This window comes from Microtus pennsylvanicus, chromosome 16 (genome assembly GCF_037038515.1).
Source record: "Microtus pennsylvanicus isolate mMicPen1 chromosome 16, mMicPen1.hap1, whole genome shotgun sequence".
NCBI classification, from domain to species: Eukaryota; Metazoa; Chordata; class Mammalia; order Rodentia; family Cricetidae; genus Microtus; species Microtus pennsylvanicus.
The window spans coordinates 43483786-43501489 of record NC_134594.1 but is presented as its reverse complement, the minus strand read 5'-3'; the positions used below and the strand labels follow the sequence as shown (position 1 = coordinate 43501489).

The 17704-nt window shown below is 46.5% G+C and overlaps 2 protein-coding genes across 6 annotated transcripts in view; one reads left to right on the top strand and one right to left on the bottom strand.

Moving 5' to 3' along the window:
- The window catches only part of Fnip2 (folliculin interacting protein 2), a 93358-nt gene extending 83318 nt beyond the window's left edge, over window positions 1–10040 (top strand). For 4 of the 5 annotated variants that reach the window (XM_075951011.1, XM_075951012.1, XM_075951013.1 and 1 more), the window contains 3 exons: window positions 936–1136; window positions 4514–4629; window positions 6902–10040. In XM_075951011.1, the coding sequence (XP_075807126.1) occupies window positions 936–1136; window positions 4514–4629; window positions 6902–6980 (396 nt within the window). In that variant the 3' untranslated portion in view covers window positions 6981–10040. The remainder of the gene's footprint in view (window positions 1–935; window positions 1137–4513; window positions 4630–6901) is intronic. The other variant, XM_075951014.1, reaches the window with a different exon arrangement.
- Spmip2 (sperm microtubule inner protein 2) overlaps window positions 8711–17704 on the bottom strand; it is a 47378-nt gene continuing 38384 nt past the window's right edge. Inside the window, exons 4-5 of the mRNA XM_075950692.1 lie at window positions 15540–15726; window positions 8711–8866 (exon numbers count right to left, since the gene is read on the bottom strand). Of these exons, the coding sequence (XP_075806807.1) occupies window positions 8711–8866; window positions 15540–15726 (343 nt within the window). The remainder of the gene's footprint in view (window positions 8867–15539; window positions 15727–17704) is intronic.

Below are 17704 nucleotides of genomic sequence, written 5' to 3'. Positions count from 1 at the left end.
AGTCTGGTGGTAGCCTCTCAGGTAGCCTGGCTGGCTCCGTCTCTACAGTGATTGAAACAGGCCAGAGGAGAGTTACACCGAGGCAGTGTTGGAACACGCTTGAATGCCTTTTATGTGATAAGCATATGTACTATCCCACTGGAGCCCGAGAGTAGGAGCCCAGCAACATGTTGTACCAGCCTTATGTCCACACCATTCTTCCCCTCCAACATGTGGGGATGGCATTGTTATTGAAGTTTTAGGGTATAAGCCTCGGTCTTGGCAGTTCCCAAAAGCTAGGTTTGTCAACCATCCCGGTATACAAATTGAGGAGCTGATGGCCTGTAAAAGTGGCAGCATTGGGTTGTGCGGGACACAGGCTGGACTGATGGGTCATCTCTCCCCAGCAATTGCTGGTACAGCTTAGGGAGGGTATAATGTTATCTTGACCTTGTTACTGGAAAAATGTCAATGGGATCCTCTAGCTTATTCTGGTTTTCCTCATTCTGAATGGGAGTACAGTCTTTCATACTGATTGGAAACATGGAGAAAGCAAAGTCCTTTTGTTTATCTATGAACTCCTTAGTACCTTCTGGTTTTTATCAAAATGATTTTAAGAAGAATGCCATTTTAACCAGCTTTTAGAAGTCTTTATTAACTAACTTGGTGTGTATTATGTGTGTGGGGGCATGTCCACATAGACCACAGCACATTTGGAGATGAGAGGACAATTTGAGACAGTCTGTCTGTCCTTCCGTGTGGATCCCAGGGACTGAACTTAGCCCTCTGAGCCATCTCAGACGTTCTAACTAGTCTCAAGCTGGTTCAGTGGCACCCCTTTCTGGGGACCGGCGAAGCTCCACACTTCTGCAGTCCACACCTTCGTCTTCTGATGCCGCACTGAACACTCCATCCGTCCTGAGCTGGGGAACCCTGACCCACTGCATCTCTTTCAGCATCCAGTGCTTGACGAGCCCATAGCCGAAGCCGTCTGTATCATCGCCGACACGGAGAAATGGACCGTCCAGGTGGCCACGAGTCAGAGGAAGGTGATGGACACCATGAAGCTGGGCCAGGATGTCTTGGTCTCCAACCAAGTGTCCTGTTTACTTCAGTCCATTCTACAGCTCTATAAGCTGCACCTTCCTGCCGACTTTGTAAGTATTTGGCCTTTCATCATCAAAAAAATATGTGATTAAAAGATAACTTTTATTCATTGCTTTGATTATAAATATCACAAATTCAGACACTTGTTTTTAATGTACTGAAGGTCTGTATTAAAGAAAAATGGAACATGCAGTTCAAAGCCTCAGACAGGGAGGAGCTTTGCTGGCGCAGAGGGCAGTGTCTTCATTGGAGAACTTGTAGATGATCCAAGGCAGGGCGGTTTTTTCTGTGAGCATCCTCACAGTCCATTAGGGGTGAATGGACTCGGTTCACATTTGAAAGGACTTTGTAATAACTTACCACATGGTGTTCGGTTGTTCCTTTCCAAGTGGGATTTTTAGGATCACTTTTGTGACATTTTAACTAGAAACTAAGAACAGCCTAGAAAGTCCTAGGAAAGGGTTACCAGCTCTCCCCTAGTCAGTGGACTAGCAAACTCCCGATTCGTGTTGAGTGCAGAGAGCGGTATAGAGGAAGTGTATTCAGAAAGTGAGCAAGGAAGGCTGGGCAAGGAGAGAGACGGAAGGCACATAGCTGAGCAGCCTCGCTGTGTGGCCTTAGGGACACACACGACGCGGAAGTGCCTGCCTTTTCTGCTTCCTTCCCTTCTGTTCAGGGTGGCTATTTGCAGCCAAGCCTTAGTTCAAATTCCTGTCCCCCTCCTGGTCTCTGGAGAGAGCACAGAACTGTTTAACAGCCCGACAGGAAGCATCAAATAATACATGCTGGTCGTCTGTCTGTCTTCTTCTTACAGCCAGGTCCTCAGTTGCAGCTCTTTGCACACACGGTCAGGACTCTGATGTCGGTATTCTGAGGGATGGTTGTGAAAGCTGGGGCAGTGTAGAAGGAGAGGAAAACCTTGAAACATCCCTGGGACATGTGGCCACTACTCCTTGTGTGGTGGACGATGGCGAATCCTTGAAGCCCGGGTTCCTTGTTTGCAGCGTGAAGATAGTTTGAGCCTGTTGTGAGATTGCTCCACAAACCAGAGAGGAGACAGTGCTTTTCAGACTGGCCAAGTGCCACTCCGGTGCAGGAGGCTGCAGAAGCCACCGTGTATGTCGTTTCACAGTCAGTGACTGGGCATGAGAACCATTTCTGAGTTCTGTGTGTGAGCCTTGTAACCTCTCAGAGGCGCATGTTCCTCTCTGTACATCTAGAGGAAAAGTAGAACCTGCTTCAGGCTGGGCGGTGGTGGCACACACCTTTAATACCAGCACTAAGGAGGCAGAGGCAGGCGGATCTTTGTGAGTTCAAGGCTAGCCTGGTCTACAGAGTGAGTTCCAGGACTGCAAGGGCTACACAGAGAAACCCTATCTTGGGGAAGAAAAAAATCTGTTTTATATGCTTAGGAAAACAAGTTAATTCAAGCGAAGGACTTGGAATGGTGGTAGGTATTCCAATCCATCAATAAACAGTCATTACTGGTATGTGATAGACAATATTGATGGTGTAACAACTGGCAACATCTTCCATAAAAATCTTTATTTGGCTCGTAACTGAAGCATGCTCTTGCAGGATGTCTCTTCCGGGGTTAGCAGGAGAAGCAGGCTTCTTCTTTTCTCCTAGAAGCAGACTGATTTGCCCGTCCTTTGAGGCTTGGGTTTCCTTTTCTGTAAGGGAAGGAGGAGATATTAGAGCCCATGGCGGCTTGCTGCTGTCTTTACAGATGCCTACATTGGATTCTCTCAAGACATTGTTCCCATTGTCTGACATCTTAACTATCAAAGCAATACATTATAGAAAAATCTTTCTGCTTCATCTGGTGGAAGTATATATAACCACATAATAAGACACGAATGACCTACTTAACCTGGCAGAACCAAGATCCAAGAGAATTCCGTCTAAGTGTTGCTTTTGAGAAAATACACTTGGGACTTGTATATGGAAGGAAATAACTAAAATTTTAGAAGTTAAATGCTATTCCTCTCAGGAGAAAGATTCAACAAAGAGGGGTAACCACTCAATGTAATTCTATTTGAGTATGAAGCTTTAAAAAGCCACTTTTTTGTAAATGTGTTTTTCCCACATTTAACATATATTTCTAGACCCAGCATGCATCATACATTGTTACTGCAGACTGAAAACATCACACATAAAAACCACTTTAAGACATAAAGAATTCAGTCTGATTTGAATGTTTCTTGCTATCTTGTAACTCTTATTTAAATACTATGTATTTCCCTTCACAATGAGCCAAAACTTGGTAGGAAATCTCTCTGCTGTTTACCTCTGAGATTGGTGCCATCCCCCTGCCTTGAGTAGTACTTACAGCTGTGGTTCATCCTGAGCATCCTGCACCTAAGATGCTCGCCAGTGACAGACTCAAAAGCCCCTGTGTCTCACAGACACTTCTCCCCCATCATTGATCAGCCCAGATGAACAGGGTTAATGTCTTCGAATGCATCTGTTCATCTTTTTACCCTGAAAATAGGAGGCCTAATGGTCTAGAAGGAAATTGTGGATGATGGAATTGTCTTGCCAACGCTGTCAGGTGTCATCTCCCAGAGACACTGGGGCGACTGCCTGCCAAATGCAAAAGCCTTTGCTGCTGGCTGGAGACGCAAATGGAGGGCTGTGGTTCCCTGACGACTGGAGCTAAACACAGTTCCAAGTGAAAAGATGTCCCCAAGATAATTGTTCTCTCCTTTTGTTATTAAAGGCCTAATTAAAGGATCCTCTAAAAAGCAAAATGCAAGTCTGAAGTGACCTTGTTCCCATCACTCTGCTTCTAGGAATGTATTATGCCAGAAACGTCTGAGGTCCAGAAAGAACACAAGAGCTAAAACATTCTTTACAAAATTATAGCCCCAATGTAGAGTGCCCTATGGTTAAGTAAATAGTAGTAAGGTAACATTTTTCTAAAGCACTAGCCATGAAAATGGCCTAGTAAGGATTTCTTAAATACGAGATTATTGGTTTCTCAACAAGAAATCTTGTGAACAAAGATGTAAAGACAAGTACAAAAATAAATCCACTTCTGCAACCCAGAACTCGCTGTTCTGTAGGGTTCTGATACATAGGAAGAGTGTTTCTCTCCAGAGAGCCAAGATGATGATGGTCCTCACTCCCTCATCGGTTCCAAGAACAAAGTTAACTATTTAAAAGCCAGAAAGACGGGTTGTTCATGCTTAGGGAAAATTTCAACTCTGTAAAAGGTTCTCTTTTTTAAAACATACTAGAATGATATTATATGCAAATGTTAATAACCATTTTATGAAAAACGTAAGCTGGTGGTTCTGGGGGTTTATTTGAAAGGAAGCGGTTACAGCTGTGTGTGTAGAAATGGATAAGGAAAAGCCCAGCTCTTAAAGTTCCTGGCAGATGCTGAAGACGCAGCCCTCATTGTCAATGCTATTGGTTGCAGTGCGTCATGCATCTGGAAGACAGACTACAGGAGATGTACCTTAAGAGCAAAATGCTTTCCGAGTATCTCCGGGGACACACGCGTGTGCACGTGAAAGAACTGAGTGTGGTGCTGGGGTGAGTTCTGTGCACGGCCGACCACACACACACACACACACACACACACACACACACGCTTACTGGCCTGTGCCATTCTATACCTACCGGATCAGTAACCTCACTCAGAGGTGTGCCCATGCTGCTCCCCAGAGAGCTGCAGGATGTCGGCTGCAGCAACATTTGATCTCACTGCCTCTTCATCTCTAGTGACACAGTCGTGATGCAAAAAATCACAAGCTGGTCAGGGTCAGCGGCAGCTTGTCTCACATTGTGGAGGAGGTGAGAGGCACTTCCTGCGTACCTCCTGGGTTCACCGCACCCAGGATTAGACTTGCTCTTTGCTAAGGATGTCTACCATCTTCCGAGAGCACTGGCCCCACTTTCCCTACAAGAAATTCTGACTTCTTCATTTTCATTTCCGGTAGAGAAGTAACAGAAAAGACTCTACCTATAAAGAATTTTTCCACCATATCACTGATGGTGATTCTCCTAATTTGGAATAAAAATATGCTGTGTCTATAATGTCACCCTTAATTTTCTACTAGGCCTGGTAAAGTTTTGTTTTATTTATTTAGTTTTGCTTTTTGGATGATTTGTTTGTTTTGAAGATGGAATATCATTTTGTAGTCTTATGATTGCTGGCTTTAAATTCAGGATCCTCTGGCTTCAGTCTCTTTACTGCTAGGATTACAAGCATGTGCCACCATGCCTGACTCCCAAAGTAATATATCATCATCATCATCATTATCATTAAATGTTTTTATTTTATATGCATGTACACTTGCACGCCACATGTATGCAGGTGCACTCGGAGGCTAGAAGAAAGGGATACTTGGTTCCCTGAAGCTAGAGTTCCAGGCTCTTATGAGACTCCTGACCTGGGTGCTGGCACTGAACTCAGCCACTGGAACAGCCGTGTGGACTCTCACTGCTGAGCCATCTTCAGTTCTGACAGCATTGGTTTAAGAGTTAGGCCTTGAGTCTTTGTCAGATTTTCTGTCTTTGACAGGTCAATGTGACAGATCAGTGACTAAGACAATAGAAAAAGCTGTCACTGTGAGTGAACACCATGACCAAGGCGACTCCTATAAAGGAAATATTTAAGAGGACTCACTCACAGTTCCAGAGGTTTAGTCTGTTACCATGGCAGGGAGCACGTGGTACACAGGCAGGCGGGGTGCTGGATCAGTAACGGAGAGTTCTACATCCTGATCCGTGGACAGAGAGACTGGGCCTGGCGTGGGTTCTCAAGGCAACTCCTCCTAGTCCTTCCCATCTTTTCAAGGGGTGCCACTCTCTTGTGACAGGCATCAAATATACGAGCCTGTGGGGACCGTTCTTACCCCCACCACACTCCCGTCATATGTTTTTGGTAATTCCCATTTGGAGGATTGAGCTTTCACTCTTACCTTGCAAGGTACTTCGACTGTTTTCCCTTCCTACCCTGCCTCAGATTTCCCATTAGGTCTGGTCCTATGGCTATAGGACTCAGTCCTACTCTCTGACTGGGACAAAGGGCCATTCATAGTCTTAGAAAAAGTTTTAATTTTGAAAGAAACAGTTAGAACTATTCCACAGTCTGGAAGTCTCACGTCCTTCCATCCCACAACACATGACAGCCCTTTGCCATAAACCATATCGCGCCCCGTGTGCTGTAACAGGCAGCCACCCCGTATCCGTCTGACGCGATGGCACCTCCCCTAGTTTCCGTTCACAGAACACTGAGCTCTGTTCCTCAGTAAGTCACAGAACTGTGTGTGAAGAACCTGCCTTGTCATTTCCCTACTGATCTGAGTATAGGTTCAAAAGCAGTGTGCCTTCAAGAGGAAGGATGCTGACGAACACACATCGTGACATGGCCATGCAAGGAATAAAGGGCTGGATGTCCCTGCTGTGGGAAGACCAGCCTTCTACCCTCTCTCCAGCACCACTTCCTTTTGAAGCAGTGTCTCCTGGGAGGGCTTTTTGTTCTCTCATCTCTTTTACTCCTTTTTTGTTGATTTAATCTATGGGCATATGTGTGTAGGAGCTTGCATGTAGCAGGGTGTGTGTTGGGGGTGGGGTCAGGACAGAAGTCAGTGCTCTCCATCACGTAGGTCCTAGGGATGAAACCTGGGTCATCAGCCTTGAAAGTGAGTGCTTTTACCAGCCAAGCCATGTTGCTGGACGGTTTTACGTTCTCGTGAGTTTTAAAAGCTGACCTGGACTTGTAGGCTGGTGCCTAGAAGGGATTCTTTCCTATGAAATGATGCAGCTGTATAATACTGTCCTTGAATTTTTCACCACTCAGGATTGAATCTAACGACCTGCCTCTGCTGACCGCCATCGCCAGTACTCATTCTCCCTACGTGGCTCAGATCCTCTTATAGCCGACCGTGGGACCGTTCTTGGAAACCGAGTCAGAAGAGTGAGCTCTCGGTGACAGCAAAGGTGTGGGAGCCACGACGGAATGGCTCTCTCATCGGGAGAAAGTGACCTTCCTGGTGGGAGGAAAACGTCAGCACTACAGTCAGACTAAGCCGACGACTCTGGTGCTGTTGGGCAGAATATTGAGGGCCAGCGAATAGAGCATTCCGTCAGGAAAATGTTTCCTGTGTACGCATGAGAGAGCACGAAGTATCACTCTAAGAACAAGCAGGATTCTAGGTCGGAGCTCTCTTACAGATGGTGCCGTGAAGAAAGCCACATTGTGCCGCAGGCTGTCTGCGCTGTGCTGAGTTACACAGGATGTGGAAGGAGAGAGTGCATTGTCACTCAGTTTGCTGTGGCTCCAGTGCAGCCACACACAGATCTGAGGGACCGCTGGTGCAATAAAGCCCATGAATGACTCTGTGTAGCACCCGGTGCTCATATCAGGTGCAGCGGTCCGCATTGGCCCATGCAGTCTAACACTGGGTAATCATCTTCAGCTTTAGCGTCCGCAGCCTTCTCCAGAAAGACCTTCTACCAAAGTTGCTCCCGTGAGCTCAGGCGAGCTCCTCTGGCTGAGCCCTCCCAGCCTGAGCCTCTTTCCTCCTGCGAGCCCTTGCAGATGCCTGCCTGCGCTGAAAAGTGCATCTGCCCACTGGGAAGTGAGCCCTGCAGCGGCTCGGAGGAAGGACGCAGGCAGTTTGGACATGTAGAAGCGATCCATGCGCGGTCTGTTTTTACACGATCAGCTCTGCACTTTTTAAAACATCTTTCCAGAAACTGACGATGTATAAACCTTGCCCATGGTGAACTATAAAAACCCAAAGAACCTTAGACTACTGAGCATAAAACAGTCTGTGTCCAGGACTTTAAAAACAAAATCTGATGTTTAAAAGCCAGGAGCCAGTCAGGTCAAGTTAAACCCTGTCAGGTCCTTAGGCCTGGCCTTTGGTGCTTGAGAATGTGGGATAGTGTCCAGGGGCTCAGACGACTTCCTAGTTTATATCTGATAAAATCCTGATCCTTGTGACATTTGTCTATTCGTTGAGAGCGTGTGCTCCTGTGGACAAATGCCTACGTCATCTCTCAGTAGGCCGGAGCTGGACGCTACCTCTCTCCCCCTCTCCCTTCCCTTCCTGCCCCCACTCCTCTGTTTACCTTCTGTGATTTGCAAAAGGGGCCTCAAGGCACTTAAGATCTTTAATTTGCATATTTTGTGTTTCGTTCTTTGAAATCTTTCCATGTTCTGTGAGTTGGTATTTGAGTGACTTGATTCCCATTTACTGGCTCTACGATGTCATCCTTTGCTGGGAATCCCACCTGGTCTCAGCTCTCCCAGTGTTTTTCCTCGCTGTGGAGGAACCGTCAAAGCAGAGGTCAGCCTTCCACCCTCGCCAGCTCACAGTGCTCCCCGCTCCCGCTCCCCTCCTTTCTCCCGGCTTCTCTCTTGTTTACACGTGGATACTGCCTCACCACCATCTTCTGAGGTTCTGGAGAGAAGAACTCAGTACACGATCGATCGCTCAGTTCTCATGTTGACAGCCAGACCTGAGGAGCTGCGCTGTCGGCAAGTTACTTCTCAGCCTCATGCATAAAAATTTAGCCTGGGCCTTCAGATCCTACAAAACAACCTGCCTCTTACTCTAACGTTCCAAATTTCAGAAAAGCTGGGCGGTCACGTGGGGTTATCTCAGCGCCCTTCATGGCCTCTCTTGCTGCTGCAGAGAAGGACACGCTGCTCCTCTCCTGGCCCCCAAGGTGTGGAGCGGCCACATTTTGTCTTAAACGTCAGCCTGTTCTCAGAAGTGCAGCAGCAACGGAGTATCTCATGGAGACACGCCACACCCTGCATCACAGATGGCTTCGTTTCGTCATAGCTGGAGAGTCCAAAAGGGACCCCACCTTCTCCTAGACCCAACTCAAGGGAAAAAATAAAAATAAAAAACTTTTTTTTTTTTAAACGTTGAAATAAATCTACCTCAGTTGACAGGATTCCACCTGCCCTTCGGGTCTCTTCGGCTCGGAAGTCTTAACCTGCTGTGTCACTGCTTGTGGGACTGAGCCGCAAGTGAGGCAGGACGATCGGGGCAGAAGTATGTCAGTGTTCCTGTGATGACCTCTTTCTAGCATGTTGCTGTTTATATGCGATAAGTCGATAAGTGATATGAATGTATAGGCAGTTGTGTATGTTTTAAAAGATGACAATGAAAATTGAAAATGTAGCTTCCAAACTCTTTCATAATTCCAAAGTATCTTGTTTCATCAGTGTTACATGGTGTTTGTACAGCTTCAGCCCATGTTTCAGAAGTGTGCTGTTTTTTACGGACAGGAGCTCATCCTCTCACATCTCACAGAGTTGCTGTTTACACATCACAACTTTTTAACTTAACCGTGTTTTTCAGAATTCACTTTTTTGGAGGGAGGAAATTCCCCACTTGCTAAATGATCTTAAATTGTTGTCTGGGCTTTTAAAAATCAGGTCTTCGGATTTAATAAACTAGTCTGTAGCTTTCTAGGTTCTTGGTTAGTTGGATGTACATAAGGAATATAAAATGACCCTCAAATTCTTTCAGATGTCTGGGGTTTTTCTCCATCAGTACACACTTGGGATTGTGTTCACACGGACTTCATCATGAAATCAAAAAGGTCCATAGCGTCTCTTAGTCAATGTGAAATGGTTTGATTTTTTTTTTTTATTGTGCTTGGCGGAAAGGACATTTTAATACAAGTTTTACTTAAAGCAGCCCCTCTGAATGTTAATTTTTAAAATGTTAAAATTTGTTGAACATCTGGAACGTGTGTTTGCATTATGTTTAAATTTCAGTGTTTTAAAAAGGAAAAATTCTGGGATAAATTATTATTGAACTTTCATTAAGAGAAATTTATAGGACTGTTTTTTAAATCAGTTGAATGGATACCCCTGTCAGTGTGGAATTTTTTTTTTCCTTAAAGCAACATTCATGTATTATTTTAATCCATTTTTTTCTGTGACATTTGGTGCAATAAACTTTTTGAAATTATCTTGCAAATTTTCCTGGCACTGCGTGATTGGTTTGTTGCATTTAATCAACTCCAGCCTTGAAATGACTTGTGAGTGGAGACTTGGTTAGCACCCTGGTAGGTGAGCACACTGGCCAAGCACGCAGCAGCGGCTTCCTGGAGCCTGTGGGAATGCCCCAGGGCCAGTCTGTGTGACCTTTCATTGCCCAACCTGACATTCATTGGAGTGATAAACCTGTTTTTAATGGTCTAAGCTGAGAATTTGTGGTTTTTACCTGACATTGGCTGGTGGTGAATTTTCCAGGAATGTAACGGTTGTCTATCCTGGGGTTGTAGATTTCCTCTGTAAAGATTGTAACAAGGGTCCGCTTGGTCTTCACCCAGAACTCATGGTGTTATGGAACTTCCGCCATCAACAGCTGTGTCTCTCATAGATCAGGACACCGATACAGTGCCTCCCTGTCAGTTGGCAGCTGTAGCCGCTGCCTGCACGGAGCGCTGCACGTAGGCATCTCTTTACATCTAAGCCTCTACTCCAAACCCAGGAGCCAGAGGCTGGCTCAGCAGGTAAGGGTGCTTGCTGCTAAGCCTTACAGTGTTAGAGCCCCAGAACCCAAATGGTGGTAAATGACCAGCAAGCAACTTTTTCACGCTCTGGGGCGGAGGGAGTGGGAGGGCGTGTTGCCACAGCTTGAGAGCCCCGTAGCATATCTTCAGTAGGACAAGACCCTGGCAACTGTGTGAAGTTTAACCACACGAGCACCAGCATGCTTGTTGCCTGCTGGTTTTAGTCTTTGGTAGCTGAACCTTCTCCTTGCACACAGGGCAGATGAGAAGCATCTGCCGGGTCCTTTCTACAGGACAGGCGTGGACTACAGTGGGGCTTCCCCTTCTCATATTTTGTAACTTTGGGGTTCCCCCTTGTAGCCATGCATGGAGCCCCAGCCCTCTGGGCTGCAGTATCTTCTTAGTGTCCCTTCTCAGCTCTCTCTCTCAGTGGACCTCTGACGCTGGGATAAAGAAGGAAGGTCCCAGCTTCTGTTTATAAGCCCTCTACAAAGGCTGTATATGCACAGCACAGTCTGAATTCCACCATGGTCTCCTCCTGCCTAGACTCTTCTGTTGGATGATTGATGTATTTTTCTTATATCATTTAATCCTCACAACTGGGTGAGATGGGTGCCGTGATGGCGAGGTTCATGTGTCAAGTTAGCAAGGCCATTCTTGGTCAAACACCAGTGTAGGACATGCTGTAAGGGTATTTTTTTTTTTTTAGATGAGAGTCATATTTCAGTCAGAAGATAGAAGGACTTAGACTTGGAAAGAGCAGACCTTCTCTCCAACCTCTGGGAAGAGGAGTCAGCATCCAGATCACCTCCAGATCCAACTGCACATTGGTCTTTGCTGGCCCCAGCCTGCCAGCCAGCCCTAGAGCCAACCGTATAAACTATGGATTTTCTAGACCCTACCATGACACAAACCAGTTCCTCATGATGAACACTACTGTCTCTTTCTCTCCAAATGTGCACATAGGTCCATGATTGATCCAGGTACTGAAGAGTTCAACCCAGTGGTACTTACCATTCAAATGGTCTTGGGAGGGAGCCAGATACCGCTGTGATTGATAGGAAGTAGCCTCTTCAGTCTCTTTCCCCACTCTCTCTTCCTGATGACCTTACTGTGTGGTCCCTTATTGGCCTGGAATTAGCTATGTAGACCAGACTAGCATTGAACTTGTGACTACCCTCCTATCTCTGACCTCCCAAGTGCTTGGATTACAAGCATGAATCACCAGGCCTGGCTTAGAGTAGACTTTTGAATATCTTTAACATAAAAAGCACAATTAACTCCATACTGTGAAATTCTACTCCACTCTGCTACCCAGCTCCTCCAGTCCTCTCACACTGAGCTCTGAGGGTGCAACCTATACCCCCCTCATTCCGCTAACAGCCTGTTTCCCCGTCCCTGGAGTGTGCTGGTCTGATTCCGTCTCAAGCCACCACTTCTCCCCCTGGTTGTTCCAGTCCTTCCCTGTTTTCAGTTGGGTGGTGAAGCTCTCCGGACTCTCCATTTCATGGCAAAGAGTTCTCATCAGTTCTCATGGTGCTGACTTCCAAACCTTTCTACAGTGCTAATCCTGCCCCTCTCTTTTTAAAACAGCAGCAGCCCAGTAAACCTCAAGGGCTTTAGCATTATGAGACTCACGTGAGTTAGCCGCTTCCTCCCCAGCCTCATCAGCAGGTACTCTTTGTACAGGTGCACACACTCTGTTACTGGGGATTGAACCTAGGGCATCAGGCATGCTAGGCACTGCTAACCTAAATCCCCAGCCTCGTTTGTTTTTTTAATTTTGAAACAGGGTTTTACCAAGTTTCTCAAGCTGGCCCTGAACTCAGTATAAACCAAGCAGGTTCCTGCCTCAGACTCCTCCTTTAAGTAACAGTTTACCAAGCCTCCTCCACTGGCTCACTTTCTTTTAAGAAACAGGATCTCACTGTGTCACCAAACCTGAGCCCAGTTTCTCCGACTCAATGACTCTCCCTAATCAGCCTCCTGAGTAGGTGAGACCACACAGCACACTCCACACAGCCCAGCTTCATTTCACTCCAATATGCAGCCATATTGAAGCACTTACATCTTCCTGAAGACAGTCCAGCTTTGCCTTCCCAGTCTCCCTCCCCTTCTCCCACCACTCCCTCTGTTCTATCTCCAAATTCAATTCATGGTCAAATCCTCTGGCACCCTAGTAGTTAAGGTCCCCAGATCATCCACAAGGCATGTTGCCCGGGAACTGGACAGAAATGCAGAATGGCCAACCCGCTGCAGACCTGCTGCTGACCCATGCATAATCTGCATCTGAATTCAGTCTCCACGGGGTTTGTTGCACATTAACATTTGAGAATCTAATCTTGAGCTCAAAGGCATTGAGGGAGTGACAGAAAGAATGCATCAAGTAAAAGAATTTTTTTTAAAAAAAAAAAGAATGCATTAGGCATTGGTACATTGGGATTTAGAAGACCACAAGGATACTGGCAAGCTGAGAATGAAGTAGAAATGAATGGTGTTCAAAGGGGTCTGTGCCTGAAAATTTTCCAACATTTAGGTCACTACCTATTGAGAAGAAAAAAAATCAAGATGGAAGAATTACAAATGGAAGAGAAGAGAGAACTTGAGAGATGTTTCTAATTTTTGGAAAGAAAGGAATTTAACTGGAGAAACATATTTGCCCAATTGAATTCCAAAAACATTTGCTAGTGCATTCTATGTAAATGTGTACAAGAATACTTCATACTGTTAAGCACCCTAAATTGTACCTTTTACAAATAATGTCATTAAGCCCTCAAGTTTATAAATAGAGAAATACATCCTATAGCACAAGTAAACATCCCATTTCCTCCTCCCTCCAGGTAAGGTAAGTAGAACACCACCGCAAGGACAGTCTTCACTTCTCAGTGGCTCTGGGTACAATTATGATTCTTACAGTGTAAGAGTGGGAAAGGAATGGATGCACGAGCTGTAATTCCATCACTCTGGAGGTGAAGGCACAGGGATCAGGAGTTCAAGGTCATCCTCAACTATGTAGTGAGTTTGAGGCCAGCCTGGGAGACTCGGCACACTCTCAACCTCTCTACAACAGTAATGACTGCCAGCATTCAGCACTGCCTGAGTGGGCGGTGCCCTGTGGGTGCTTTTCCCATGTTGTATTCATTATTGGCTTTTGAATATGTAAGAACAATTGCTTGGAGTTAAGTCCATGAAGAGGGGTTACCATGAAGAAGGTGGGAGTTTTCTCAAATGTCCACAACTCTGAGATCCTCCAAAAACACAGATGAGGATAACGAGTTTCTAATGTATCCTGAAGTTTTAAAGCGTAAGCCTGCCTGATGAGAAGCTTATTTTGAACGATACAGTATTTATTTTCTTTTAAAGAAGGGATGTGCTTGTGTTCAGCGGGGATGAGTTCAACCCACATCTGTTGGCAGGCTGTTTGCCAGGGTTCCCTACGCATGCTACACAGTCTGAATCCGCCTGCATAGAGACAGCAGACAAACCCACCTGGAGAAAGCAGCCTGAGTTTGCCCACAGCCTTGGAAGATACGGGTGCCACAAAAGATGAAGACGAAGACGCAAATGGAGAGAAACTTAGCACGTAACTAATTGTGATGTGTGACCCCAGCATGCTGTCTTGGCTCAGTGAAATTTGATTGTGAATTGTAGACCTAAATAACAGTAACCATGGTGATATGAGAGAACATTTTTGTTATTAGGAAATAGGCCCTGGAGTGTCTAGAAATAAAATGACATTGGGCCTGCAATTGCTTTCAAATAGTACATGGGGCGGGGTCTATACACATATACTTAAATTCGTAGTGAAGGAGAAAATACATCAAAGCAATTAAAATTAATTGATGGATCTGAAGAGTATAAAAGAAGGGCTTTCTGCTGTTCTTGCAAAATTTTCTCTAAATTTTAAACCATTTGAAAGCAAAAAATTTTAATGCAAAATGTAAAATTTTTGTTTAGATTTAGTGGTGATAGGAGGCATTTGGAACTAATGTGTGACCATGCTTAAAATGAGTTTGATAATCTAGCTGGTCCAACTCTCCATTACACAGATGTCAGTCACTGCCTCAGTCACTGCCCGCCCAAAAGTCAGCCCCCCTGGGACGGTAGCCCTTGAACTCCCATTTTTCACACAGTGTCCCCAGGCCAGGACCTTCCCAGAGGATGCATCCAGCTCCCTGGCAGAAAGCTTCAAAGGGTGATGGCTGATGAGCGGGCTCTCTGGGCACAGGGTAAGTTCTGTGCTAGAACCTTCCAAGGACTCTTCAAGGAAGCCAGACAGCACCCCGTGTACAAAACAGGCGTCTGAATGGGTGTGAGCTGTTCTATTTTCCTTTCTATCATAGAAACTTTGTCAAACCTCGTCTTAAACATTGAGCAATGACAAATGCACCGTGCTGTGGGATAGTCCAGGAGGCCGAGGCAGGAGACTGCCCTCTGAAAACGATGGGATGGACGGTTGCACATCCTTGCTCCTCATTGTTCACGCTCCAGATTTCCCAGGAAAGTTACCTGCCGTCCCCATCTTATTTATTCTTAAAAGCATGTAAGGAAATTCCTCAACTTGCTAAGATGCTGCAGATCCTAAGGGGAGAGCCAGGAACGTGAGCTGGTTCTAAACGTTCTGAGCATGTGCAGGGTTCTCGGGGGAGGTACAGGTCTGCCTCCATCCTACAGGCTGTTTTCTCAGCTTGTGGGAATTAGGGGCCTGACCATCCTCTCCAGGTCAAGCCATGTGGTGGATAAACACTGCCAGGAATGGGACCACACACCCTCCTGTTTTCTTACACGGTGAGACTCATGCCCAGCTCTCCACATCGGGACACTTAGAGAGGAAATCTAGACTACAATCTGGTTTTATAAGTGAAGGGGAACTATGAAACTATTAGAATCAAATGGCTCTCGAGTCCACAGTGTGACTTTTCTAGGATGGATCAGGAAAAATGGCAGCTTACCTTCTCTTCCTTCCTTGGCAGCTTGGGCAGCCTGGAGGGCAGGGAAGGCCTTGGCGATTTACTCTGTTTAAGGAGAATAGCCCTTTGGGAGTCTCTCTGTTGGGAATCTTCATAATCACTCATATTCCAGGCAAGAAAAGCACGACTGTTTCTTCCTTGCATGTCCAAGACTGAAGGCTTCGGTTGCCTGCGAGAGGAACAAGTTAGTTGGGTCATATGGGAAAAGATCTAGAAACAGCTGCCAGTCCTCATGGGCCACATTAGTTCATTTCTCACTGTTCGAGGCAACTTCCAGCCACAGGGCCAAGGAGATCTGAAAACCTGGCCTGTGTGCCCCTCACCAAGAAGGTCCTGCCTGTTTCCCCACTCTGCATCTGCAGATGTCCAGCTGCTGGACATACCACGAAGATCCCACCACAGGAACGCCTGACCTGAACACGCCCAGCTCCCCATTGCCCCTAGAGCCCAGTCAATCCCGTGTGCAAGATGCTGCAAAGCAAAAGGAAGCCGAGACCTAGTGAGACTGCTTGCTGGGTCTGTGATGGCTGAGAAGGTTTCCTGGACATCCAGAAAGTGCAGGGCTGTAAAGTCCAGCTTCAGATACTTTAGCAAGCAAATCTCCCAGCCATGGTCTTTGGGTCAGGTTTTTAGTATCGGTCTGTAGAGTGGGCTTCAATCCAACCAGTAGACGGTTATCTCCGTAACCGTCACCCTTTAATGCCAGTGGTATAGCTTGCCTGGCAGGCTGGTGGTGTAACTTGTAGGTTCCACAACTGGGTAGATTATTGTTCTTCTCCCCAGCATCCTGCCTAGCGCCTTCCAGCACTTGAAACCTAGCCAGCAGGGAGGAAGCATCGACCCAGTTACAACTTGACTTCTCGGTGTCCTGTAACCCAAATGACAGTCTCTTCAGAAATAGGATCTTCTCATCCAGTTCTGGTGGACAACCAAGAGTACTGGGCCTGTGGCCTGTGCAGTTTGGGGTGCCTCTGGGACCTCCCTACTGAGCAGCACAGAAGGAAGAGTCCCACACCTTTCCTTGGCCTTGATCTCCAGTTTCTGCTGAGAAGGCAGCTTTGGGTCTCTATGCATTGTGTCCCTATCCTTTAGATGTTTTCTGTATTCTGTCTTTGTGTTTGCCATTCAGCTTTGACCTGGTGTGTATGGCTATGGGTCTGTTTATCATGGATTCTGCTGAGCTTCCAGAACATCTTACTCTATCTACTGCTTTTGGCCGCGGCAATGCTGTTGTTCAGCGATGACTCTGATTGTATCTCAAGTGCTGTTTGTGCCCCCTGAAGTTTCTGCTCGCTTAGTTCAGGGTCAGCCTCTGATGGCCAGAGTTTGTGAAACTCACTGAATGGGTGGGGCTTCTGGCCCGATGCGGTGAGGTCTGTGGCTGTGTCCCGGCAGGCGGGTTGCGATGAAAGTCAGCCTTTCTTTCCTCTGCGTGTGCTTTAAGATCAGCCGAGTGAGAGGCCGGGGTGAACTCAGGCCTTTCTGACCTGAACACCGTCCTCCTCGGTATCTAGAGGTGTGCTGATGTGTATGCAAGACCTGTAGAAGCCAGAAGAGTTACAGATGGTTGTGAGCTGCCCTGTGGGTTCTGAGAGCCAAACTCAGGTCCTCTGCGAAAGCACCAAGTGCTCTTAACTGCTGAGCCACACTTTTAGCTCAAGTGTGTGTGGTGTGTGTGTGTGTGTGTGTGAGCATGCATGTGCCATGTCATTGGTGTGTCAGTCAGAGGACACCCCTGGGTGTCAGTCCCTACCTGGTACCGCAACAGTTTCTTCCTGTTTGCTTCTACAGGCGCCAGGCCAGCTGACCTGCGCTCCAGGAGGAGTTTGACGAAAACACTGGAACTGATTTTAGATCGACTGTTTCTTTTGCTATTTAAATTATTTTTATCACACAACCATGTTTGGGTTTTCCTCTGTAACTGCCAGTTCAGCGATGACCAACTTTTTCCTAGCAGCCTGAATATCAAGAAATGGGCTGAGGACAGAAAACAGGCCTCCGTGCTGAGGGAAGACTGGCTGGTTCTTGCTTACGTAGGCGTCTAAAACTGACAGGACAAACTTGGTTTTCATGGGGACACTTCTGTCAAAGAAAACACTCCAGGTGTTGAAGACGGGCCTTGAGGATGGGCTGAGCTTACTCTAGGC